The sequence below is a fragment of the Sinocyclocheilus anshuiensis genome, unplaced genomic scaffold (assembly GCF_001515605.1).
Source record: "Sinocyclocheilus anshuiensis isolate Anshui unplaced genomic scaffold, SAMN03320099.WGS_v1.1 scaffold1262, whole genome shotgun sequence".
In the NCBI taxonomy this organism is placed as follows: domain Eukaryota; kingdom Metazoa; phylum Chordata; class Actinopteri; order Cypriniformes; family Cyprinidae; genus Sinocyclocheilus; species Sinocyclocheilus anshuiensis.
In genome coordinates this window covers 787,632-814,448 of record NW_015558617.1, presented here as the reverse complement: position 1 = coordinate 814,448, position 26,817 = coordinate 787,632, and the positions used below count along the sequence as shown (strand labels likewise).

The following is a 26,817-nucleotide window of genomic DNA, read 5'->3' as shown; positions in this document are numbered from 1 at the left end:
GGTTACAGGGGAATTAGGAAGGTGAAGATAAGGGCAGATGTAAGACCCCCGAAGGAAATGAGTAGATACTGAGGTCTGGACCTGTCTGGATCACATCCCTTAGGTCTTTTAAATACCTTCCTTTGACCCGCGATTCTTCCTGTGTTTTTTCAATGTATGCTTCAGACACGGGTCACGATGAGGCGTTCCCCATAGTGACCCCTAGAGGACGCAGTTCGAAGTTCCCATGAAAGGGAAACATGAGAAGAGAAAACAAGGCCAAAACTGAAAGAAAGCAGGCCCACGACATCTAATAAAGCATTCAGAGTGTTGTAATTCAGAGTATTGTGGTACAAATCCACCACAAGAACACAGTGACGAATCAGACAGCAACAAGGCATTTGAGATATTATTCATCAAATCATCAATGCAGCAAAATGCATCTAAAAATTTCTAGTCTGAGCTGGATTGTTTACCACTTACAAACACACTATTCACTCAGGACAGAAACCTTTGTGGCAGAGACCCTTCACCTGTGTTTAGTTGTTCTGGCCATCACAACCATAATGTAAAACAAACAAAGAGAAAACACACTTGCATTGGCCAACACTACCACATACTACCTCTGTCCACACAGCATCTATGAGCTACCATAAAAACACACACACATATGCCAATCCATGGATTCGAAACAGTAGCAGATAATGAATTCATATTTTGCACAGTTTAACTTTTGGTTTCTGTTTTTTACATAATTTTGAGACAACTTAGCACATGTGAAACATTTAGCACATGTCAGTGAGACTGTTCGTCAGCTTTCCACCTACTGTCAGCATGAAAGAAGAACAGTAGCAGCGTCTATGCAGTCATACAGTGACACACGATGCATCATGTCACATGGTCCATTGCCATTTTCTACGATCAGCAATACTAGCAGATATGCCATTAATACCCCTCATACCTTTAGACTGATTTACATACTAATCATATTAACGTCCCTGCCATCACACATGGTGCTGTATGGTTTGAGATGTTTCACAGTACAGTGCCATTCGAAACCCATTCTTTACACTTCATCTGCACCAGGATATCCTGTTGTGTATCAGGCAATGATAAGCAATCTTTCAGGTCAGCATATACCAGATCTGAACAGGTCACCTGAAAACAATTGTATTGCAGAGCACCAGAGACCAACTGAAACTGAACATGTTATACAACATTTAATGGCAAGTGATATTACTAAGATGTGAATATACATGTAGATGTGAAGACAGTGTGTGGTTGCATCAGGACATTAAGGACAGCGGTGGATCTTTCTTTTCCAAAGGCCTTGTCTATCCACTACTGCTCTTCATTTCCACTATCAAGCTTTCAACGACCCCATTATCACCAAAGATTTTCTCATTTACACTACCAAGGTTTTGTGTAAGAATATCAGCTTCATCTTGACTCTCAGCTCAGCTCAACCAGTACAGAATCCAATGAACACTGGAGTAAACATGTCTCCTACCACCACCCGAACACTAGCCCAGAAGATGTTTTAGCCAATCTTAAATGGGAATACACCAAAAATTCTACAATTGTAAAATTCTAGTTGATACAATAAGCTGATAATTGGCTGATAACCAATAGATGGCAGGCCAATAACATGCTAAAATCTAAAGTCAACAGTTGTCATAAATGTCAGATCAGTGTTTTGGTGTTTAAGTGAATGTAAACATCACAACATTTCAATTTACAATATGAAATATGGATAATTTTGAGAATATGAAACCGTCCTTCAAGAAAGTGTGCTGTAATCTTAGCCGTATCGTAGTGTTATATCTATAAGTTATCATTAGATGACAGCAAACGTAGCCTAAAAAGAAAAAAGAAAAAAGATAAGAAAAAAAGATAAGAAAAATAACTGGTATATAGTAAAAAATGTAGCATCTATAACTAAATATGCATTACCCTTTGATACAATATATGTAAATTTTATTTAACCTTGGCATTTGGAAGTACTTATTTAGCACTTTTATTTGATGTTGTTTAGAACAATGGTCAACTATTGTTGTTTTTATTGTGCTTTAGAAATAAAATGGTTGGTTGGTTGGTTGGTTGGTTGATTGATTGATTGATCTCTTAATTTACTGACATCATACTAGATGTATTTGTTGTTAAATACAGAATAATAAAAAACAGAAAGAAATCCTGCACACTGCCATGTCTCTGCTTTTAGATGCCGGATGAAGGTTGCATAATCGAAAATTTGCTGTATCAACAGACATTGGATTTCCTGCAGTCTACTACAATTTTGGGATTTTTTTCTTATCTCAACATTGGTTTAAGAAAAAAAAACATGCCTAATTACAGAGGACACTAGTTCACTCCTTTCCAAATAAGCATCCCAAAGTCTTCACCTATATGCCAGAATCTGTCCTCAGTCCATCTTCAATCAATCTCAAATTTGTTCTAAAACCATTCTTAACCAACCTATAGTCAAGCATTCACCTCAAATCTATTTGCTGTTCATCCTTAATCAAGGCCAAATGTCCTCAACTAAACCACAACCAAAGCAGCCCATTAATAACCAATTTTCAATCAATTCAAATCCTTTTCTCAATTCATTCTCCACCAGTCCTGAATCTTTCCTGAACAGATCCTGAATCTGTCCTCAACCCATTCTTACCTAATGCTGTATCTTCAGTCAGTCTTAACTGAAGTCTTATTTCATTCATACTTCTAATGCTTTCTAAATTCAACCGAGAATCCATACTGGCTCAGTAATGTTTTACACAATTCCACAGCATTTACATTTATTAACCAAGTGAAAGTCACCAAGGCTGCATTTACTTGCAGTAAGGTACAGTAAAAAGTCAAAAGCACAATAAAAACAGTAATATTGTGAAGTATTATTACAATTTAAAACAAAATAACCATTTTTAATATATTTTAAAATGCAATTTATTCCCGTGATGGCAAAGCTAAATATTCAGCAGCTATTACTCCAGACTTCAGTGACACATGATCCATCAGAAATCATTCTATATGCTGATCTACATTTCTTCTTATTATCAATGTTTAAAACAGAATCTTTTGTAACATTATAAATGTCTTTACTGTCACTTTTGATCAATTTAATGCATCATAGCTGAATAAATATATTTCTTTCCAAAAAAATATATGTAAAGATTTTTATAAACCTATATTTATATCCTTATAAATGTATATATATTTACAAAGAAACTGTGCTCATATAGCCAATGTGTTGAAGATGACTTGGAGCCCATGAAGTTCCCTGAAGAGCACCTTGTGTAAGTAGTGCCCACCTGTATATTAATTTTTCCCTCCCTTTCACCATCCCATTTCTTTCATTTCATCCTTTGTGACTCACCTGTTCGATCTTGGCCAGCCATTCTTTGTTGCGGGCCAGTTCAGCCATGAAGGCCTGGTGCTTCATCCATTTCCTGTGCAGCTTCTGAGCTTCATCTCGAGCTCCATCGCGAGCTGTCTGCATCCTATCAGCCTCTGGGAGCTCTGCTCAGCTACACCATACACACACACATGCACAGAGCAGTCAGCCGACAGCTATGACACACACACACACTGTCACGTTCTTTTAGCCATCATTTCCACACACACACACAGCACTAGGCCCCATACACTCAACATCAATACAACACTGCAGCACCACGAAAAACCTCTTCACCTGCACCACCAGCACACACACGCATCCCAAAAATGTCCAGAGCAGAGGAGAGAGCAGCACCTCAGCAGAATGTGCAGCAGCAGTGGGGTCTGTAGCTCAGGGGTGGGGGATCCACTGGGTCCTCATGTCCTCCAGGTTAGCGTCCAGGCCCCTGCAGTTCTGCTGCAGTATCCGTGCGTCAGTCCAACAGCTCAGAAAAAAACAACCGGTACGCATGCACACGCAAGACACCCACTGAAAGCGCTTGGTCTCCTACAGAAATCTTCAATGGTTATCACACTAGCTGTTTCCTGTAAAAAAATCACTACATCATAATCCTTCAAGTGACACGAGAAGCAAAAGCCACGTCTTCGCCTGCTTGCCTGTGTGCGTCCGCGTCAGGGGCGAAGCTCTGGTCTCATCGCTGCGTCCGGAATCACTACGCCGTCCTGCTGTCGACCTGGGTGGATGGGGGTTTCGGAGGAGGAGTGGGAGGAGTCGCTGATGTGCGTGTATGTTGTGTGGGGGGGGACAGCAGATTTAGACACCTAAAGACACAAGTTGCCCTCTTTGACTGAGCTCACGCACTTGCAAACATCGTGATACGGAGGATGGCTGAATGGATGCACATGTGTGCTTTTGTGGGCAGATTCTCATGTGATCTAGTGTGATTGCAATGCAGCATGCTGCAGTCTCTCTCTCTCTCTCTGTCAGCGCAGAGAAAAAAATCCTATCAACAGACTTTACTGCAGTGCCTCAGAGTGAGGGAGTGAGGGAGGGAGGGAGGGAGAGAGCAAGAAAGAGGGAGAGAGAGAGAGAGAGAGAGGGAAAAGGGGAGGGGGTGGTAGAGGATGAAGGCAACTGGGGGTGGCAGAGACTGAGGGCAGAGATGGAGAGTAAGAGAAAGGAAAAGACGAGGCATAAGGATGGCACATTGACTACAAATGGAGAAGGAAATTCTCTTGGAGAAAACCTTGTATAGGCAGGAAAAAAGGGAAATGGGAGAGACAGGTGTAAAGGGAAGGGAAGGGTAAACGGGCTACATTTTTCAGTGTCACTAGGGACGTTTAACTGCACCGCTGGTGGGTGGGAGGGGGGGACGGTAAGGAAAGGAGAACAGATTGGTTTAGAAAACAACCACAGAGATGCTGAGGCACTGGAGGTCACAGCCTCAGCAGTAGTGTTGGGTAGTTGCCACAGGGGTTTGTGTGTGTGTGTGTGTGTGTGTGTGTGAGGACATTCAGAAAGGAAGATGTGTGTTACATGAGACTGAGAAAAGACTGGAGAAATTAACTGGAGAGGTGGATTGTGTTATTACAAAGGTAAATAGGGACACCCAATGGTTCAGTGGGAGATATCTTGATTGTGTGTCTATAAGGAATCTGTCATCATTTCAAACAGCTGAGTAAGAGCAGAAGAAAGGACACACACACATGTGTCACTGTAGCATAGCTGCTTCCGTTTTAAAGAGATAGACACATGTTTTAGAAATGCACACACCCAGGAGGTTTGGGCTGGAATACTGCAGAAATGGATGGATTTTGACTTCAGAAACAACTGAAGGAATTAAGCATCAGTGTTATTAACTGCGAGATTTTCATTAACAAATAAGAGACAAGGATTCTACCATGTGCCTTACAGGATCTGTATGAAATCCTGTGTGCTTGTCATATTTGCTTTCGCTGATAGTCTGATTAAAATTACAGTTTTGTAGCTTTAAGACTATTATATTTGAGATCACCTTTTCAAACTAGGTTATGCAGATTATTTAAGGTTATATATAAAAGGTTTTATATACAGTATATATATATATATATATACATAATGCAAAAACTATATGTATTTTTGGCCTTTATTACTAATTAAAAATACTTATTTGAAAAAATATATATACATATTAAAAAGCAAACATATTATACACATTAAAGGGTTACTCCACCCCAAAATGAACATTTTTTCATTAATCACTTACCCGCATGTCGTTCCAAACCCGTAAAAGCATCGTCACAATAGTCCATCTGCCATCAGTGGTTCAATCTGAATTTTATGAAGTGACGAGAATACTTTTTGTACGCAAAGAAAACAAAAATAACGACTTTATTCAACAATTCGTCTCCTCCGTCACCGTAGCGCCATTTTGGAGAGTATCCACTGAACGCAAACTGCGTATGCTGTTCTGTGTTAGCCGCACCACACGGACACGCTGTTTTCGTTCAAATCAAAGCATAAATAAATGTAGAAAACGCATCTGTGTGGTGCGGCTGACACAGACAAGTAGAACAGTATACGCTGTTTGCGTTCAGTGGATACTGTCCAAAATGGCCCTACGGTGACGCGGAAAGACACAGAGGAGACGAATTGTTGAATAAAGTATCAGACTGGAGAAATTAACTGGAGAGGTGGATTGTGTTATTACAAAGGTAAATAGGGACACCCAATGGTTCAGTGGGAGATATCTTGACTGTGTGTCTATAAGGAATCTGTCATCATTTCAAACAGCTGAGTGAGAGCAGAGGAAAGGACACACACACATGTGTCACTGTAGCATAGCTGCTTCCGTTTTAAAGAGATAGACACATGTTTTAGAAATGCACACACCCAGGAGGTTTGGGCTGGAATACTGCAGAAATGGATGGATTTTGACTTCAGAAACAACTGAAGGAATTAAGCATCAGTGTTATTAACTGCGAGATTTTCATTAACAAATAAGAGACAAGGATTCTACCATGTGCCTTACAGGATCTGTATGAAATCCTGTGTGCTTGTCATATTTTGCTTTCGCTGATAGTCTGATTAAAATTACAGTTTTGTAGCTTTAATACTATTATATTTGAGATCACCTTTTTATATATATATATATATATACATATATATATACATACATACATAATGCAAAAACTATATGTATTTTTGGCCTTTTTGGCTTTTCTTAGCAAGCACGTATAAAAAAATCTGGTTAAATAAAATTATTTCTAGAATGAGAACATTCCAGGCCACTAATTTATAATTACAACTGATTTAATGCTACTAATGTAGGCATACAGTAGCTCAGAAATACAAAATCATTAACAAAAAAATTTGAAAACATACCATTCAGATTATTCAGAACCACTAGCCTCAGATCTTGGTTTGAATAGATATGGCCATACTCTAAAAATGAATCAGTTTCTTCATTAGCATCTCATTCTGGCAAGTCTGCAGGTAGGTACAGGCAAAGGTGGGGGTGAGAAATTCTTAAAATTCAAATGAAAAGTGTCCTTGCTGCATCTTTTCATGATACAAGCTGTGGTATGACTGGGAAGAGAAGAGACATAAACTATTGTGTTCCAGTATCACTGCATCAGGAAATGTGCTAATACTACTAATATTATACTTAACTGAGGCACACAAATAAACTTTTTTCTTTTTCATTATTTCATTTGATTGTTTGTTTGTTTTTTGTTTTGTTTTTTACTAAACTTAGAATAACAATTAAATGTTCTGTAATCCAGTGTGCCTAGTCAAACCATTACATATTTGCAAAACTGAAACATATATGATCAACATATATGATCATAAGTGAAAGTAAAAATTATTCACCTTCGTTTTTTCGCAATTTGCTGGACGTCAGCATAAACTTGTCTCCTTCCCTGTTAAATTAAAGTCAGACCTTCAGCTGTTTGGCGCCCCCCTGTTGACAACATGCTCTGCTCTACGATATGGGGATAATGCACTTTCACTACAAGAAACTGCAGGGATGATATGATTACAGAATAGTGCAAACATTAAGAAAAATAATGCAAAAGAAATGTGAATGTGAAATGTTTGGAAACATTTATATGAAACCAATGGAAACACATGTGAATTTGAACAAGCATATGATATTATCACATCTTCCATCTCTATACACATATGTCACAAATAACTATCACTACAAATACAGGTACAACATGCCAGAGTCATTCATTTAAAAAGTTACAATACTTGATGGAACAATGTTTACCTGGTGCACTAACATTACTGGTATTCAAAAATATCATTGGCCAGGGTTGTGTCAATTATTGGTGGATCACCAGGGATCCTGCAACATCCAAAACATTGCTTTTTTTCTAACAAAGCTTTAATATCAACACATGGATGTCAATTCCCTTTTTATAGGCTTGCAAATCAGACACATTTTCCTCAGTCACTGGCCCTTTAACAACAGACCAACATGTTTGTTCTTTGTCTTTTCAAATTATTTCACTTTAATTAACCCCATTAATCTGCATGAAGGGAAGCAAAGGCTAACATGTACATTCAGGTGTTATTAATCAAAGCTCCAGGACATGCAGCTTGTGTGTGGATGGTTGAGAGGGTGTTTTTCAGAGGGCATGTCAATTTAAAGCCTAAATGTGCAAGCATGATTTTCTAGTAACATCTAGCAGGCCAGTATAATGTGAAGAATTCACCTTGAAGTCACTGGGTCAGAAAGATGTTATTACTGCTCATCAGGAATGACCTAGTGAGTGTCGCCATGGTGATACTGCCAGCCAGCAAGCAGCATGCTGCATGTGCCAGTCCATATCAGCTTCTCAGATGGCCAGCAGGCAGCACAAGGCAGTGTGGTTTCTTTTTCTACTGGCCGTTTGTTCTCTATACTTAATTATTCTCTGACAAACCAAAAATTACAATAAAACAATAACAAATGAGGAACATCAGTAGAAGAGCTTGAACGTCTTTGTTATTAAAATATTACCACTTTTATAACCTGACTTCTGATTTCAGCATATGTTTTTGGTCAGTCGTCAATTCTATTCCTTTTATCCAAAGCAGAGCCTACCACCATACTTGTTGTATCTTTCTCCTTCATTATTCCCATAAACACCACTGCAGGTTCACGTCTGTGGCTGATAATAAAGCACACGAGTTAGAAAAATTAACTCTAACATAAATGAAAATATGATCTCAACACTGAAACAGTACAAAAGTCCACGCCACAACACTATCATACTTACTTTCCTGGTCTTTGAAACTCTTCTCTTCCATTTTATAATTATGTTCACGAGAACAGACTTCTTCGATATTGTGTTTTCTAAAAGTTTTGTAAAAGTACTCTATAAATATTTTTTTATTTTTTTATTATTTTAGAGGCATTTCCTCGAATCAGCTTATTATGTGATACTATAAGTCACATTTTCAGTCATTTTCATGACATTTTGATAGTTTTCCAAAACAGTGTTTGTTATTGGCTGCTTTTAGATGAAGCCTTTTATCTTATCTTAAAAGCAGTGCGCGTTTTGGTCAAGTTTCGAGAAAGTAACCTTCTGTGAGTTTCTACGTGGTCTGTGATATCTTATATATATGAAATAAAAAATACTACTTATTAATATTCGCATTCAAATGTATGCTTGGTATGTCGACCATTATTAGTTGGTAGCATCGTGCACCAGCAAACAGCGCCAGTCCTCTGTTGCACGACCCGGTACTAATGCTCTGAGTGACGTCTGCACTTCCTCTTTGCTCCTGCGCCGCGAGGGCAACCATGGTGAATACTACTTATTAATATTCGCATTCAAATGTATGCTTAGTATGTCGACCATTATTAGTTGGTAGCATCGTGCACCAGCAAACAGCGCCAGTCCTCTGTTGCACGACCCGGTACTAATGCTCTGAGTGACGTCTGCACTTCCTCTTTGCTCCTGCGCCGTGAGGGCAACCATGGTACGTAATATTGTCCTGTGAAGTTTCATACAAAATCTCTTTTAATCCTGAATATGTGAACAACCTAGACCAAAACAAACTGTACAATGTGAATGTTTACATTATCGGCACCATATAAAATGTTTTATTGTGTCATTTATGTGACGAATGAGAGGATTATTCTCCTCTATTTGCCGTTTTCCCAACTCGTAATGTAGATGGTTTGGTTGTAGCTGCAAATGAATTGTATTAATAATAATATTTAATAGAATACTAGCTTTTTTTGTCTTTATATGTTTAAATGCATTATTCACACCCCTGAGCTTACGACAGTTGCTGTATATTTGGCGAAAATGTTGATTAGCGCTAGCGCTAGGAAGTATAATGAACACCGGCTGCACGAGATCTCTGACAATATGCCTTTTTCTCGGTAGGTGAACGTACCGAAGACCCGCAGGACCTACTGCAAGAAATGCAAGAAGCACCAGCCACATAAAGTGACCCAGTACAAGAAGGGCAAAGACTCTCTGTACGCACAGGGTAAGTAGAGAGCTGACTGGGACGATCAACGGTGTGTTCATTGTAGACTTTTACCTGCATTTGTTTCTTCTAGGAAAGAGGCGTTACGACAGAAAGCAGAGTGGTTATGGAGGACAGACGAAGCCTATTTTCCGAAAAAAGGTATGTTAGGTGTTGCAGATGGGTGTCAGGATTATGGATGCTATTGGATGATTCATGTAGACCAGCAGCATGTAGACCAGCAGTTTTCAAAGTCTATCAATTTAATATTGCACCAAAGCAATGTTGGTGTTATATTTATTCATTTGTATTTTAAAGCAATTTTTTATGATTTAAGCACTTTAGGTATTGCTGCAACACAAAGTATACACATACTTTAAATAAACAGTGTAGACCAAGTGACGTTCATTTGATTTAGTTAGTTAGTGAACTTGATTTAGTTAATTAGTGATTTTGCTTTGTACAATTTAAAAAAAAAAAAGATCTAGTTCTTAAAAGAGAGCTTGAAAGAAATGAGACCAACTGGTGTAGACTATGGTGGAAACTTGATATCTGTACATGGTAAACTGCAGGTCTGAAGTGTATTTGGGTTATTGTTTATTGTTAACAATCTGTGTCTTTTTTTACATAATAATATATTGCTATATTAAAATAATATTGCTTTATTGGAATTTGGATGAACATTGAGCCTAAGACCCTTTACAAGTGGAGGTCAGTTTCAGGCTATCTGATCACAAGTGGACAGTACTAAATACAAATGAACGAGGTCCAGAAAAATTGAGGTAGTGGTCATATTCGTGTTCAACATCACATTTGCAGTGTAAACATGTCAGCTGGTTACAGGAGATGCATTCAAGTTGCAGGTGTAACCAGTGATCTGTTTTACCACTTCTTCCAGGTGTAAACGGAGCATAAAGTCAATTTCAAATGTACATGTAGCTTTAAATTTTCCAAAAATGAACCCCTAAGCATCTTAATTAAGTCTAGAGCTGCATTGTTTGTGGGGAAACAAAGGTTTTCCTAAATATTGATTGATTATATGGATATTTTCATATCAGGTGTAATTTGTCCCTTCTTGTGCCGCAGGCTAAAACCACTAAGAAGATTGTGCTGAGGCTGGAGTGTGTGGAGCCCAACTGCCGCTCAAAGAGAATGTTGGCCATTAAGAGATGCAAACACTTTGAGCTGGGAGGAGACAAGAAGAGAAAGGTAAGAGGAATACACATCAGCTGACCAGACTTGACATCACATTGGTTAAAAAAACATCCTTATAAGTGAAACGCCGAATTTGGAACTGTTTGTACTGATGATAAAACTTCGGATGCACGCGAGATGCCATATTTCTTGTCATGAATTGTTTTCAGGGTTTTCACTATAATGGAAAATCTGGAACAAGCCTTACAAGGCAATTTGTGATTTACACACATGAAAATTAATTTGATATTTATATAGTAAACAAAGATTTGTGGTTGATTTCATCGGCTAGAATTCGTTTCCTTCCTGAAGGCAATCTTTAAAAAAATTCATGCAATCATTTTACAATGATGAATTTTTAAAAACTTATCCAGTAAATTCAAAACAAGTCATGGAAATTCGCTGGAGGAAGAGGTGTGGGAACTCTGGTTTTATACAGTGTCTAACTAAAATAAACAGTGGTGGACCTGTGTTTTTTAACTTTGTGTAAATTAAAAGTCTGAAAATGTGTCCTTGGGTTTTTAAATTATTAGAATAAACCAAGTCATAAATGTTTGGGCTTTCAAATAAGTACTTCCCCTTAACTAGGACAGAACCAATGAAAATAGTTTCAACCTGTTATTAATGAACATGCCTAATTTCTATTCTCTTCTCTCTCTTACAGGGCCAGGTCATCCAGTTCTGAGCTGGGCCAAATGCTTCTTTTGTGGTTTACCATCACTGTCAATAAAAGTTGTATACAGTTATGCTGACTTTGCCTTTCATTTAACATCAGTATCAAACTGTGTTTCCAAATTAAGTTCCACACAAGTGCACCTTGCCAACCCCTCAGAGGACCTCAGATGATGCCATCCCTGAAACAACATACAGAACTACCACATTTTGCTATAAGTTTGATTGCATCATATAGTAATTGCTGTTAATAGTGTTCATCATCTGTTTGATTACGTCTTTAATTGATTTTTCCGTACATTTCTGCCATATGTAAATTAACTGACAGTCACCACTGATAAGCTACCACTAAATATTGTAGAAACTTAATTTGCTGTAAAGTTGCTTTGCAACAATTTGTATCGTGAAAAGCACTATACAAATAAACTTGAATTGAATTAGGGGACTAAAATGGCAGCTTTGCTTCCATAAATACAAAAGTATTGCTTTAATACATAAGTTATGTGTTGTGCCGCTGTTGGGGTAAAGTGAATTATGCATCCCGCAGTGGAAGAATGTATCTACTTAGACTCTTGCTCAGTTTTGTATGTAGTCGGGGACAGAACAAGGAGGAGACATGTTTTTTTGGCTAGAAAGTGCACACACTATCATCCTGAAAAGTACATTTTTAGACTGATTTGAGTTAAAGCAAGATTTATGATTACATTGTCAGTTTTAATAGCCAATTTGATAAATGTAACTAAAATGTTAACTTTTGAGATATCAGTGCTTCCCCATTTATGTCAATATATCTATACATGCATGACTAGAAAATAGCTACCAAACAAACCCTTTGTGCTAAAAATGTGATGGTCTCTTGAGTTGGTTCTTTTTTTATTTGTAAATAAAGGAGGTATTCATCCATTAAGCAGAGTTAATATATATTCAGTGTCTTCCTCAAAAATCAACCCTGAGGGAGAATTTGATTATAACGTTTATTTTTGATAACAGACGGGAACAAATGTGCTCAGTGCAAAAAGTATTTACAACATAAAAACGAAAAGACTTGCACCTTAGGAGGCCAAAGGTCAGGAGTGATTCAGCCATTCTGCATATAAACAAAGTAGGTTTTTTTTTAGAGCTTTGTAAAAGTTGTCTTTTTTTAGATACATGCATATATGTTCACTCATGCAGAGAGAACGTGTTGTACCTTTTCCTCAACCGGTTTGATTTTAAATGTCCTTGATACAGGATCTCATCCTCACATTGGATTTAAACTGGCTCACAAAATGGGATGCTGGGAAAGTCTTTTAAGGGAGTCAGGGTTGCAGGGCAATGTCCTCATTTCGAAGCACTTTGTACGTGATCCAGTAGAACACATTGAAAACGAGGAAGCTGAGAGGGAAGACGGCCCGTGAGATGGTGTCAATCCGCTTTGCTCTTCCCACGAAGCGCCGGCGGATCTCAAACAGGACATGGCCAGGTGGCAGGCCCGCAAACATGGCAGCAGCCTCAGAGAGAGGCCCATCCCCAGACAGACAGCTGTCCATCCCGTATCCTGTGAAGTACAAGTCCTGATTCTGTGAGGCTAACTGCTCTTCCTAAAGAAAAACATCACAACACAATATATGAATATACACTACCGTTCAAAAGTTTGGGGTCAGTAAGATATTAAGTCTCTTATGTTCACCATGGCTGCAATTATTTGATTCAAAATGCAGTAAAAACAGTAATCCTGTGAAATATCATAAAAAAAAAACTATTTTAATATGTTTTAAATTGTCCATTTTTTTCAAATATGATCCTTCAGAAATCATTCTAAAATTCTGATTTCTTTTTATCATCAGTGTTGAAAACAGTCAATCAGTCATTACCACAAAATAAAGGAGCCTTGAATAAATTATAATTTATCAAAGAAATAAACATATGGACATGCTATATTGATTTGAGTTGAAATATTTATCTTGTAGATTAGCTGAAAGTGTCCTCTAAGAAAATGTGTTAATTAAATTGATTTAATTTAAATATATGTTAACATATTTTTATATTTTTAAGTATATATTAATAGGCAATCCGAATCACATTTTCTATAGGCTACTTAGCTAACATGCTTAGATACTTTGTAAAATGTCTATTTTAAATGTCACTTTTAAAAAAATTTAAATCTCATTTTAATTTCTCTCTCATCCAGCTCTTTGTGTCTCTTAGTGATGTTTTTGTTTTATTGTTTTAACTGGAAAACAATAACCTACCAAAGATTAATGACATTTATTATTTATGTAGAGTTATGTGTGGCAAGATCACCAATTAGTTATCAAACTTGCATTTTTATGAAAGGGGTAAGCCATCAATGTGATACGAGAGACACAAAAGTCAACTGTCAAATATACAGTTAGCGGTCATTATAAAAAATGTCATGAATCAGAATCAAATATTTCTAAGCCAAGAATGTTCATGTGTAAATATTTAATTTGTGGGTGCATATACCCGTGCACAGGCACTGCACTGGCGTTGTGTGCTTCTGCTTGGCGTACTCCCTGTGATGTTGCTTTTGTTCTTCATCTCTGCTCCTCCAGCCTGACCAGATGCCTGAAGACAATTCAAAGACACTTATTTAAAAACTGAGTCATCATTTATTCAAACAATAAAATATTCTCTTCCTGTGCAGTCATCAACAGACCTTCCCGGCTTCTCTGTAACCATGCATTACAGATCTGAAACGGGGTCACAATGTACCTTAAAAATCTCTAGTGGGCATGCACATTTCTACTGTAATGTCTTTAATTTGTCAAGACATAACTAAGCCAGTGAGCAGATTCCACACTGAACCATCCCATCTAACAGGGAACATTCTCTGGAATTTGGCTAATATTCTGGCAAGGTTTTCTCAGTTATGAACAAATATTCTTCCAGTAATGTTAATAGAATTATCATTTAAAATGGTTATTTAATAAGGCTTTCAAATGTTCCCACAAATACTTATACATTTATACATCGTTCATGGAACGTTTTTTTTTTTTTTTTCTGAAACATCTTAGATAAAATGTATTTAATGTTTCAACTTGTTTCAGAATGTTCAGAGAGCATTCAAAAGTAATGTTTCCATAATGTTTGCAAAATGATCAAATGGAATGTTCCTTAACAAAGAAAAAAAAACATTTGTTCAGAGAACATTCAGAAATTTTGATAACTTAATGGGAATGTTAACAAAACGTTCTTAATTTTTATTCTTGTTTTATTTAGCTGGAATTTAATTTTAAACAATGCATTTTCTCTCTAAGATACATGTATTTTCTACACATTTTTTTATTCTAAATATGTTTTGTCAATTTCAGTGGCGTTCTTTGCCTTTGTCCTCCTTTTTTGTGCCAGCTTTCTTTGGCTTTCCTCAGTCTTCCCTTTTACCAGGTTACCTATTTTTGGTGATATTTTGAATATATATCTCTGTCTGTGTGTGTGTGTGTGTGTGTTTTTGTGTGTGTGTGTGTGTGTGTGTGTTAGCCTATATCAACAGTGACAGCATATTTGTTCCTTAGGGAAAAGATGCTTTTCAGTTAGGTGTGTTTGTGTTGAATCACGTTGTGTACAGGTCGCTGCTTTGGGTGACTTAGTGCACATGAGATCAGACAGCCTACTGCACTGTGCTGCCTGTGACCAAACAGCCAATCAGAGTGTACGGTTGTATGTACTGTATGTGGCTAACACCACATGCACAATGGGGTGTGTGTATTTTTATATGTACATTGTGCCTAAAAGCTTGAATGCAGTAGTGTGTAAGCATGTTTACATGTTACATGCCTAAAAGCATCCCTAAGGCAAATGAGGGGGCACAGCGCCACCAACTCACACACTGGGTCACACACACACACAGCCTGCCTGCAGGGCGATAGAGGGGAGATGGAGGAGGAATAGAAAAGGACAGGATAGTGTAATATTTATTCTCTCTGCTCTTTGTGGCAGGGCAGTGTCTGCTGTGTCCAAAAGAAAGCCACGATTTCTCTCAACTAGCTGGTTAAGAGCAAAGTAACAAAGAAAAGGAAATGCAGTTTCTGCTGACAAAAACTCCTGAGAAGAGTCTGGGAATAGCTTTCTATTCCAGGCAGACAAATAGCATGTCTGGGTCATATTATACCTCAAATATCAAAAGACAAAGCAGGAAATTATGTGTTATATAAAGAAAATGAAACCTATTTTTAGGACCATTAAAAGTGCATTGCGAAATTTCCATGATAAGCACAACTACCCCACCACTATTCTCATTATAATGCATCTGGGTGTTTTTCTTAAGGGTTTGTTTGTATTTTTTAATAGAACACATATTTAAAAAAGAAAAATAGATATTACATTTACTCAAATAAAATATATACACTACTGTTCAAAAGTTGGTGTTGGTAAGATTTTTTAAATGTTTTTGAAAGAAGTATCTTATGCTCATCAAAACTACATTTATTTGATAAAAAATACATTAATACGGTCTTCAGTGTCACATAAACCTTCTATGTTTCCTTCTAGAAATCTATGCTTTTAACAGTTTTATGAAAAACATGATTGTTCTGTAACTTTTGATCAATTTAATGCATGTTTGTGGAATAAAATGTTTAATTTCTTTAAAAAAAATCTTACTTAAATGGTAGTGTGAGTACATTACTTATATTTGCACAGAATGATAGTATTTGCTGAACTGAAAAATTTTAGGGTAAAATATGACACAAATATGTTCTTGACAGGCTTCATGACAAGAACATTTTCCATTTCAAAACACTGTCTTCTTAATAATGAGACACTTTAATATTTAGAAAGTATAAGGAAGCCATTTGTAGGTTAAATTCCCCCAAAAGTATAAACTCTGGCTCTGTGGTGCTTTCAGAACATTACTTTGTTTATCTGAGCACACTGACTAGCTTGACCCAACAACACTGGATCAACCAATGGCGTGAGCTTTGGATGGGGCTATCTGTCTTGCCAACCAATCGTAGATTAAGGTTCAGAAAACCTGTTTCAATACAATTACTATTTTAGCATTTCCATTTGGTAAAGGAGAAATAAAAAAATGCTTATGCTAATTTATTAATAACGCTCAATCAGTTCAGCAAAACATTTAGTATTCTGCTTCACTGAGACATTTTCCAGATTTAAAATCCTGCAGCTCCTTCACTTTCTTCCCATTCGTGTTGTCCTACATTTTTGTGTGGAAAGAATAGCATTACTTTGTGCAATATTCATGACATGGATTTATGCCATCACTGACCTTCCCTCTATGCTCTGGAGAGGGCCAGCAGGCTGCTATCATGAAACATCAAAGCGACTCAGTGGTTGTACAGTATCTTAAGGGCACTCAACGCATGTCGCGTGTGTATGACAGAGGAGAGTTTCAGACTGCCACTCACAGCTCTGTAGCGTTGCTCCTCCCGCAGTTTTCTCCTCAGTCTGAAGAATTCTTTATGTTGCCGAGAGACAAAGTTAACTGCTGCATACTCCAGCAAAGCAGCAAAGACAAACAGCAAGCACACTGCCATCCAGATGTCAATGGCCTTCACATAGGACACCTGTACGCATGCACAGACAGTCTCTATTTTAAAGGAATATTCTGGATTCAACAAAGTTTAGCATCTGTCAAATGCTGTCGATTATCAGAGAAAACCATTTTAACAGGTCATACAGGTTTGGAACAACATCAGGGTGATTAAATAATGACTGAAAGTGGACGAATGGATGGATAAAGTAGATCTTCTTTCCTACCTTAGGCAGGGATGCTCTGGATCCAGAGCTCTGTGTTGTCATTGTGAGAACTGTAGTGATGCCCAGACCAACACGGGCCGGGGCGGCATCCATGTTGATCCAGAAGGAGACCCATGACAAGATAACTGTTAAGAGGCTGGGAATATGCATCTGGATCAGGTAGTAACCCATCTGCCTCTCTAGATGAAATTTCACCTCTATACAGGTGAATTTACCTGGGTGAAACATGGTATCATGTTAGCCAGCAAAAATAAATGAACAACATTTACAACTGCTTATACTAACAAAACACGTAGCAACCCCCTGGCAACTGCATAGCAATGTGATAACAACCACAAAGAACACATTAGCAAACAGCCTGGCAACCACTCCAAACACCCTAGCTACTGCATAGCAACATTCTAAGAACCTCTTCGAACAACTGAGCAACACATAGCAACCCCCTGACAACCACTGGAAACCAACCAAAACACCATAGCAGCTGCATATCAATGTTGTAAGCAGTGTTGGGTAAGTTACTCTAAAAAAGTAAGTAATTACTAGCTCCTAATTACATCTTCAGCAGTGTACTTAGATTACTGTACTAATTACTCTCTCTAAAATGTATTGCATTACTTATTACTAATTACTTTCTAAATCTCATATCAACCTCAACCAGTTCAACAATACAAGGATAGACATAAAACTGCTCTTTTAATTCTTTCAAGTAAATAATATAAAATTGCATTAATTATTCTTGAACTGAACTATTGTTTTTTATAGAATTGTTCTACCTTAGCAACTGCATAGCAACATCCTATTATAATGGCAAGTTTTGTACAGGCAAGCATCAATTACATTTTCTTTAGAAAATGTAAATCTCTTTGACATTATTATTTGACATTATTATTCCTCGTAACATTCATTATCTAACCACTTATGAAATGTTTGACTGTTTATATGAAAATCAATAAAAATTTATGCTGGTGAAATTACAAAAGCATACCAGTGTTGTAGTGTTTTGTACAGTATCCCAGGTCTTTCTCCTCTTTCAGGACAAACTGGGGCAGCGTAAGGTCATCAGCCACCTGCACTGGGCCTTCATCCAACCACTGAAAAATCAGATCATTCATAGTATAGCCAACTAGAGAAAGAAAGACAGACAATAATGAGCATATAAAAGAGAAATTAGATTAAAAAATTAGATTAGTTGATGATGTTCAGTCTTACAGCTCTCTAACTGCATAGTACAGGTCTGTATGTCCATTGGAAAATTCTTTAGATCCATAGGACATGACAGAATCAGAGTGAGTCTGTGTGTGTGTAAGAGAGAGAGAGACATTTCTGATTATCATTCATTTGGAATGATTTAAGTAATCTATAGGGGCGATATCGAACCTGATGCTATACAGCACATTTCCATTCTGGAAAATCCTCAGTAGCTTGTTGTCCGTGGTGACCTCGTGAAAGTTGGCACCTTTCTCATTGGCAAAGAACAAGTCTGGCTTCCAGATGGAGTCCAGCATGGATGGGTCCAGATCCAGAGAATCATCTGGATACTCTTTATAAGCCAGCCGTGGGTCATTCCACTGCTGCCGTAGAAAAACGTTCAGCCGATAATCCTGATGAGTTAGTGTTCAGAAAAAAAAAATCAGATCACATTCACAGCAGCTGAGTCAAATACATTCGGTAAAACTTGACAGATGTTTTAAAATTATGACAGATGTTAATGTACAACAATTATTTCCTGTCTACTATTTAGTTAGTTAGTTAGTTAGTTAGTTATGAATGACAAATTGGATTTAATTCATATAACAGCACTGGAACTTTCCATATCACTCCACTTGTCTGTGTTAATTATGGTTGCCATATTGTGTCTAAAATGTCAGTTGCTAACTTCTTATTAATAGCTTTAAGACTCTATCATTCATAAAACTGAGTCTGATTCTGGTCCAAATATAGTCTGATTGTTATGTTCAGGCTTGATTCTGAATATTTTAACTCTATTGTGAAAGGTGTACTGTGGTACATTCAAGACCAAACATATTTCTGATTAGCTTTTTAGGCATCCTTCCCATATATATATATATATATATATATATATATATATGTGTATATATAAAATGATTTGTATAATGTGTAATGACATGGCTATGACATAGGTATTACAATGTGAAGGTGATTTATGAGGACACTTCCTCTGTCCCCATAATTCAAAAGTCTTAAAAAACACATACTAAATGGTGTTTTTTGAAAATCTAAAAATGCACAAAGTTTTCTGCGGAATGAGTTTTTTTTTTTTTTGAGAAAGTAAAAATGCAGAAAGTTTCCTGGGTTTAGGTGGTTTAGGTGTAGGGTTGGTGTAGGGCGATAGAAAATACAGTTTGTACAGTATAAAAACCATGGAGAGTCCCTGTAAACCGTGTGTGTGTGTGTGGATTCCCCATATTCATGCAGTGTTTTCATAATTCATAGCAGGGCTAATGTAATCTCTAAACCAGTGTAATGCTGCCAGTGTGTAATTTTGATGGTCTTTAGTCTAATACATACTGACAGGTTCTCCCTAGGAGATGTGAGTATATGTTTAATACGTGTGTGTGTGTGTGTGTGTGTGTGTGTGTGTGTGTACCATGGTGGTCTCTGTGATGGAACCAAAACTGTTGATAAAAATGTTGCAAGTGACATTTATAGGAGGACCTGAAAAATGAAAGAACAACATAATAAGAAACATTAGCATATTTCTTAACAACTTAAACAAGCCTAAAAATATCAAAACCTAACCTCTGCATCCACAATTTTAACATATTAGATTAGATCAATAATTCACACAGAACTGACTTGTTGTGTCAGCTTCAGTGTCTTGAATAAAAATAAATTCACAAGCAGCAAATAGCAACAGATAGTTTCCAAGACAAAACACTGAAGAGGTTGTCCAAGGCTGTTAAATCAAATTGCAAATGATAAAATAAAGCATTTTCATGAACATACAGCTGACTATGCTATTTAGCCGATGTTTAATTAGCATTGAGTTGCTCTGTAAATATTTAATTGCAGCATTTTATTTATTGATTTAACGTTCATGACATTAGTGATATATATAGCTTATCAGTGGGGACATTTCCCCCCACACATGCTGACAGCCACATCTCTGAGATGTAGAACAGATATGAAATACACATGAGCTCAGAGACGCCTACAGAGAGCGCAAGAGATCATGAGAGAAAAAGAGAGGAAGGAGGAAAGAAAACGTATAACTAAAAAAAAGAAATTCCAGTTTTAAAAAACATAAGAGAATGAGAGAAAAATACTTATTTAGGTCTGTGGGTTAACATGTACTTGAGCAGACAGCATAGCAAACTAAATGGCCCTGATGTCAGCGGAGAAACTGCCCCTCACAAATCCTCACAGAGGCTGTTGTGACACTTTTTACGGAGAGAAATCTAGCGTGAGCTGACAGCCGTATCCTGCATGTTTCTGAAATCATTCTCATCGTCTGGGGCTGAAATTCTGTCTCGTATTCTGTTGGTTTTCGTATCTGAACGCCTGTGGGTTTCTCTTGTTGAATGATCACTGGGAGTCTGTGTAAGGTGGGGACAGTAAAAAATAGACTGGAGAACCCATGGGGGGGTCACATAGTTTAATGAGATCTTATGTTGCTCTGTGTTTACGGGCCACAGCACTTTTTCACATGCGAGGCTCACAGAGAATGTAAATACATTCTTTGCTGACCGCATCACATTTTCGCAGAGTTCTTGCCAAAACAATCTATGTAAAAGAGATTAAGCTGCAACAGCAGTTTTTACTTACTTCTGTGTTGCTTTATATGATGTTTAAAAATGACCAAGATATCATTGAAAGAAAGTAACAGAAGAGAGTGAGAATGAGTGGAGCAATGAGAGGAAGACAGTAGAAGACAGACTCCTAAAATCCTGGAGTTCCAGCCTCATGTATGTCTGTCTGACAGCAGGATTCAGCAGAAGGAATTCCAGGCTAACACAGCTTTGCAAAAGTATAAAATGGTGAGAGAATTACTGGTGAGGATATAAGAATAGTTCACCTAAAAATGACATTTCTGTTCTTGACGTCCACTGGTGGAGAAGAAACCTGCTCAAAATACTCGAGGGCTGCTGCTTTGGAGGAGTGTCTGTAAAACTGAGAGTGGATGTCTTTGGTATGGTCTATGATTGCTTTTACTCTGCAGTTAATAAAATCATCATATATGGAAAAATGCAAATTTGGTTCCCAAATGTCCAGTGTAGACATATAGTGTTGATTTAATCAAAAAATTTGGGGTCAATAAGATTATTGTTTTGAAATGCATTCAACTGATCAAAAATGACAGCAAAGACATGTTACAAAATATTTTTATTTCAAATTAATGCTCTTCTTTCATTTTCTATTCATCAGTCATCAGAATCATGTGACACTGAAGACTGAAGTAACGGCTTAGTCATTCTTTGCCGTCACAGAAATAAATTCCATTCAAAAATCTACAGAAAATGGTTATTTGAAATTGCAATTAATATTTGACACTATTAAAAACATTCAAAAATCTTACTGACTGTAAACTTTTGAACGGTAGTGTATGATAGAAATTGGCTGTCAGTGACTATTTTTTGCCTCTCATTTGCATAAAGATGAGCATTTCACAGTTCTTTGATGTACTCATCGCTTGCTATACTCACATTTTAAGAGAAATCACATTTTCTCAAATAGAAATTAAAACTATAAATTACACTAGAGCAGATTTGAGTTGAATTCAAACCTTTAAAGTTGGGCCTGATCCGAGCATCATATCCAGATGTTTTTCCCATTAATTTATCCAGAAAATCAGATGGTGACATGGGCTTCAGCATGCTGCTGGGTGATTTCAGCTCCTTACTAAACACACACCTGAGAGAGGTTAAAAAAATAAACATCAGAACATCAGATCTGCACCCTCCTCCAACAGATCATCATATTAGAGAGCTGTTTTTGTTTTACAGTGGGGTCCAAAGTCAAAGACTACTAATGAATATGCTTTGCTTTTGCATTTTTCGATAATCTTAAACTTTTCGTTTATATTCTGGATTTGTTAGCAACCAGATTTCACTCCACCATTTAGACTGAATAAATGACACTCTTTGCATTCATCTCTTCGTTTCTGTCTTGAGAAACTTCAAATTTGGATTTTAAATGACCAGAATTACATGGGCTTTTGGACTGTTGCATGGTGCATGGTTTATTAATAGGTATGCTCTCTATGAGCTCCTTCAGTTCATGTTAACATTCAGTGCTGCTATTATTATTCCATTATTGACTGAATGCTTTGGCAATAATGTATGCCAAATTGAAAAACTAATGGTAGAGGGAAATCTGGTTGCTAACAAAATACCTGAGGAGTTTACTTAAAACCTTTAATAAGGCTTTAAATGAGCACATCAGAACATCAGTCCCATGTTTTATTAAAACCCCTCTCCACCTGACACGTCCTGTCTGTTTCTCTGTGTGGCCGCAGTAAAAAATAAAATAAAATAACAGTGACAACTTTATTGCTTTGGACCTAATTGCAGGTTGTTGTAGGTGTTAATAATTTATTAAAAGAGTTAAGTAGAAGTCCAAGCAGAGATAAGGACAGCACTTTCTCTCACACATTTTGAATCTTATTCCATATTTAGAGACATTTTCTGGTCCAGTTCCTCTTCAGTTGTCCTGTCTGTTTGTGAGCAGGACTGTGGCGAATTCGATTTGTGAAAGTATAAAGTCTGTTTCACACAGCGTATAGGGAATGGAAATAAGACACCGAATGAATGCATCCTCAGGTGAGTCTTACAAGCCCTTATTGTCATTCTAAAGAAATGTCTAGTTTCAGACAGGCCAATAGTTCAATCTCATTATGTGAACTTCAATAAATCTGCAATTTCAGTAACAGTGAAAATTACTTCAGACAGAGCTGTCTCTATGTGTCAGGCTCATACTTCAGAGACCCAGATACAAAAAGCCAACAAAAACACACACACACTCAGAAACATAAGAACGCTCTCCGGGATTAAAATAAACCTATCACCCATGAAGACTACTGAACTGAACACACAAGCCAAATATGGACGACTGAACACACAAAAGCAAACAAGTATATGGAAATTCAAATATTAGGGAAGAAACCTGTAATTTTAACCAATTACACACATAAACATCTGAAGACACTTCAAACTATATTTAGACCTTCAAACAGCCTCTACAAGTGTTTTAATTAATCACATGGTGACACCAGTGAGAAATGATGGCACACCTGTGAAAAGCTCACCTGACGACCCCTTCAAACATCCACCAAACCAGTAAGAGCTCCAGCAGGATCCTGCAGAACAGAGAAAACATCCTTTCACTATTCAGCTGCTCTCTTTTCCTCCCTGGTGTCCTGTGGCAAAATCTCAGTAAGCAGATGTGTTTTGAGGGGCAAGACGCCCATTCCGATGCACTCTGGTCTCTCCTCCACTGCCATCTGACTGAGCACTGCATCCTGAGACGGGCACACTGAGAGATGTTAGTGTGTGTGTGTGCATGTGTGTGTGTGTGTGTGTGTGTGTGTATGTGTGTATACAGGGGGTCTTCTGCTCTTTCTTTCTCTCTGGCCACATGCTAGCCTGCGGTGCAGTTCTACCATGGAGAAGAGAGAAGGCAACAGGGCGTAAGATGTGTTTAAAGACTTTTATCAGAATAAACAACTGTGACACGACTCCACCTGAGGGGCTCCAGATCCACATCCCAAGATGCACTGCAGCAGAGGACAAACATCCATCCATCCAACTCTTCTGATATCTGCATTCTTGAGTATATTCGGTAGATGACACGGAACAAGTGCTTCCTGTTATTTAACAGCAAGAATTTCAACTTTTCTATTTTTTTAATTTCTATTTTAGGTCCTGCGACTAGTCACCATTTCTTCTGAATTTTCCACCACTTTTAATCGCCTTTGTGTCTTGCAGTTCACTTCAATAGTACTGTGGTGAAAATATATATTTTTTAAATACACATATTGCATGTATTGTCTCAGTTAATAGTTTTCTCTTATGCTCCCCAAGTCTGCATTTATTTGATTATATGCAATATTATTACAATTTAAAATAACTGTTTTAATATTTTAAAATGTAACTTACTCCTAATATGCTGGTGTTCAATAATCAATTATAAATGCTGAAAACACTATACTATCTATTAATATTAAGAACAAAACAATATATTATCAATGTTTACAACATTTTTTCAGGATTCTTTGATGAATAGAAAGTTCATAAGTTTATATACATCTTTTGTTTTCTCTAAATATAGATATGTATGTGTATGTATGTGTGAGTGTGTACCAGGTATTTATCACGTTATGGGGACCAAATTTAATACGTGTGCATGTGTGTGGGGACATTTTTTAGGTCCCCATGAGGAAACAAGCTTATAAATCACACAGAATGGAGTGTATTGAAAATCTGAAATAGTAGAATGTTTCCTGTAAGGGGTAGGTTTAGGTGTAGGGCGATAGAAAATATGGTTTGTACAGTATAAAAACCATTATGCCTCTGGAGTCCCCACAAAAAAATGGAAACCAGTGTGTGTGTGTGTGTGTGTGTGTGTGTGAAAAAGCTGACTTTTTGTCAAAAAAGAGCAAAGATGCATGTTTCCATCATTACCATCATAATGCTTAACATGAACCGTTAGCTGTATGGGAGAAACATGTGGAATAAAGAAGAGAGAGGAAAAATAAGACAAGAATATAGTTAGAGTGGGTGTAAGAAACTGAAAGAAAGAGAAATTCGACTGAGCTCTGTGTGTGTTGAGTCACACTGGATAACTAGGCCAGTGTTAATTTTAATGTATCTTCACTCCAGAGTGAACCAAACTAAAGAATAACAGATGCAATTTTGTTAGAAATCACACACACTCAGCGGTCATGTCGATGATGTGTTAAAACATTGTCTTGACCTCAAGAGGAATTAGAGCAAATGCCTATACTACAGCACACACACATTTTCGCTCTCAGATAACATAATTATCCAAGACCCTCCAAATAAACACACACACACAATCCACTCCACTGATTTCTACTTATTAACACGTCTGAAAACAGGATTACTAATGAATGAATCGTAAAATCTGAACCAACACAAACACAGATGCGCTTCTACTTGTCAGTCTCCACAGAGGTTAAAGGAACTAAGGCATTCTCAACTGAGAATTGCTGGCTAACTCCAGATTAACTGGCGGGGAAGCAGACATTTATGTGTGTGTAGGCCAGTGTATATAGGGGTCAGCGACATCCACCCTGTTCATTCCATTATTACCATCATAATCAGATCACAGACACAGAACAACAACACACGGACTCTGTTTTCCCCTCAGGGATGTGTTCTCTCCCCGCTGCTCTTCTCCCTCTACACCAATGACTGCACCTCTAAAGACCCCTCTGTCAAGCTCCTGAAGTTTGCAGACGACACCACACTATCGGCCTCAGTCAGGACGGTGATGAGTCTGCTTACAGTCAGGAGGTTAAATTGCTGGCTGTCTGGTGCAGTCTCAACAACCTGTATCTAACACACATACTCAGTCTACATTTCAATTTGCACATAATATACCTGTACATACAACTGTCTATTGTTATATACCTGTACATACAATTGTTGATTTGTATATTTTTATTCCTTATTTACTTGTTCTGTTTTTTATTTATTTTTTATTATGTTTTTTTGTTCTGTCACTGTCATTCTGTTACACTGTGGAAGCTTCGGTCACGAAATCAAATTCCTCGTATGTGTAAACATACCTGGCAATAAAGCTCATTCTGATTCTGATTCTGATATGCTTTTTAGAGAATATCGCAGTCCCGAGGAAGTTTATCTCGGAAACATCTGATCTTGTTTTTGTGGACAGATTTTGTCCCTGCATCCTGGTGCTTGCACATAACTCACTGCCATCTACCAAAATACAAATTACATTTAATAATTTAGCAAAGAACTAAGCTCCCTCATAAATTCTGTTAACTGCAAAGTAACGTTAGTGTGTAAAACATTTCTTTTTCGATTGATCACGGTCTTCGTTTCATTGCCCAAAGATATCGCTCCCCTCTGATAATCTTCGGCGCCACGGCAAAGTAAATAAATTACCTGAGATGTGAATGCTATCAACACAAAGACTGTGTACAACGAAATAATGACAAAAATTCTGTTAAGTTGTCTTCGTAGGAAAACAAACAATGCGATTTATGAGCAACTGACTTATGAACCGGTTCTTTTTGTGAACCAAAAAACCCAAAACGCGATCTAGGATGTCCAATTCAATATTAATGATTCTTATCATTGTTCTTTTATCTAATATATATATATATATATATATATATATATAAATTGAATCAGTCTGAAACACTGCCCTGTATAATTTACAGCATAAGCCGAGAAAGA

The 26,817-nt window shown here is 37.3% G+C and overlaps 3 protein-coding genes across 7 annotated transcripts in view; 1 reads left to right on the top strand and 2 right to left on the bottom strand.

Moving 5' to 3' along the window:
- sptbn4a (spectrin, beta, non-erythrocytic 4a) overlaps positions 1 to 4,195 on the bottom strand; it is a 27,420-nt gene extending 23,225 nt beyond the window's left edge. For 2 of the 3 annotated variants that reach the window (XM_016476269.1, XM_016476271.1), the window contains exons 1-2: positions 3,731 to 4,195; positions 3,356 to 3,506 (exon numbers count right to left, since the gene is read on the bottom strand). In XM_016476269.1, the coding sequence (XP_016331755.1) occupies positions 3,356 to 3,478 (123 nt within the window). In that variant the 5' untranslated portion in view covers positions 3,479 to 3,506; positions 3,731 to 4,195. Of the gene's footprint in view, positions 1 to 3,355; positions 3,507 to 3,670 lie in introns of all 3 variants that reach the window. The other variant, XM_016476270.1, reaches the window with a different exon arrangement.
- A 4,891-nt stretch (positions 4,196 to 9,086) lies between these two features.
- rpl36a (ribosomal protein L36A) lies at positions 9,087 to 11,769 on the top strand. 2 transcript variants are annotated; one of them, XM_016476254.1, is made up of 5 exons: positions 9,087 to 9,155; positions 9,745 to 9,850; positions 9,924 to 9,991; positions 10,916 to 11,038; positions 11,688 to 11,769. In XM_016476254.1, the coding sequence occupies exons 1-5, from the start codon at positions 9,153 to 9,155 to the stop codon at positions 11,706 to 11,708; spliced, it is 321 nt and encodes a 106-aa protein (XP_016331740.1). In that variant the 5' UTR covers positions 9,087 to 9,152; the 3' UTR covers positions 11,709 to 11,769. The 2 variants fall into 2 exon arrangements, with proteins under 2 accessions (XP_016331740.1, XP_016331741.1); XM_016476255.1 differs by lacking the exon at positions 9,087 to 9,155 and adding an exon at positions 9,240 to 9,331.
- A 1,007-nt stretch (positions 11,770 to 12,776) lies between these two features.
- On the bottom strand, positions 12,777 to 23,827 carry glra4b (glycine receptor, alpha 4b). Of its 2 annotated transcripts, XM_016476253.1 has the most exons (10): positions 23,679 to 23,827; positions 22,158 to 22,285; positions 20,022 to 20,089; positions 18,791 to 19,014; positions 18,623 to 18,705; positions 18,399 to 18,536; positions 17,414 to 17,628; positions 17,062 to 17,220; positions 14,162 to 14,263; positions 12,777 to 13,275 (listed from the first exon to the last, which is right to left on the bottom strand). In XM_016476253.1, exons 1-10 carry the CDS (start codon positions 23,747 to 23,749, stop codon positions 12,994 to 12,996), a joined length of 1,470 nt encoding a protein of 489 aa, XP_016331739.1. In that variant the 5' UTR covers positions 23,750 to 23,827; the 3' UTR covers positions 12,777 to 12,993. The 2 variants fall into 2 exon arrangements, with proteins under 2 accessions (XP_016331739.1, XP_016331738.1); XM_016476252.1 differs by lacking the exon at positions 23,679 to 23,827 and having other exon boundaries at positions 12,777 to 13,232; positions 22,158 to 22,236.
- Between the last annotated feature and the right edge of the window lie 2,990 nt (positions 23,828 to 26,817).

Coding starts and splice junctions, on each gene's coding strand:
- glra4b (XM_016476253.1), bottom strand. CDS start 23,749: ATGTTTTCTCTGTTCTGCAGGATCCTGCTGGAGCTCTTACTGGTTTGG. Junction 20,090..22,157: donor GATCAGGCCCAACTTTAAAG/GTTTGAATTCAA, acceptor TTCATTTTTCAG/GTCCTCCTATAAATGTCACT. Junction 19,015..20,021: donor CCATCACAGAGACCACCATG/GTACACACACAC, acceptor CTAACTCATCAG/GATTATCGGCTGAACGTTTT.
- rpl36a (XM_016476254.1), top strand. Junction 9,851..9,923: donor AGACTCTCTGTACGCACAGG/GTAAGTAGAGAG, acceptor TGTTTCTTCTAG/GAAAGAGGCGTTACGACAGA. Junction 11,039..11,687: donor GAGGAGACAAGAAGAGAAAG/GTAAGAGGAATA, acceptor TCTCTCTTACAG/GGCCAGGTCATCCAGTTCTG.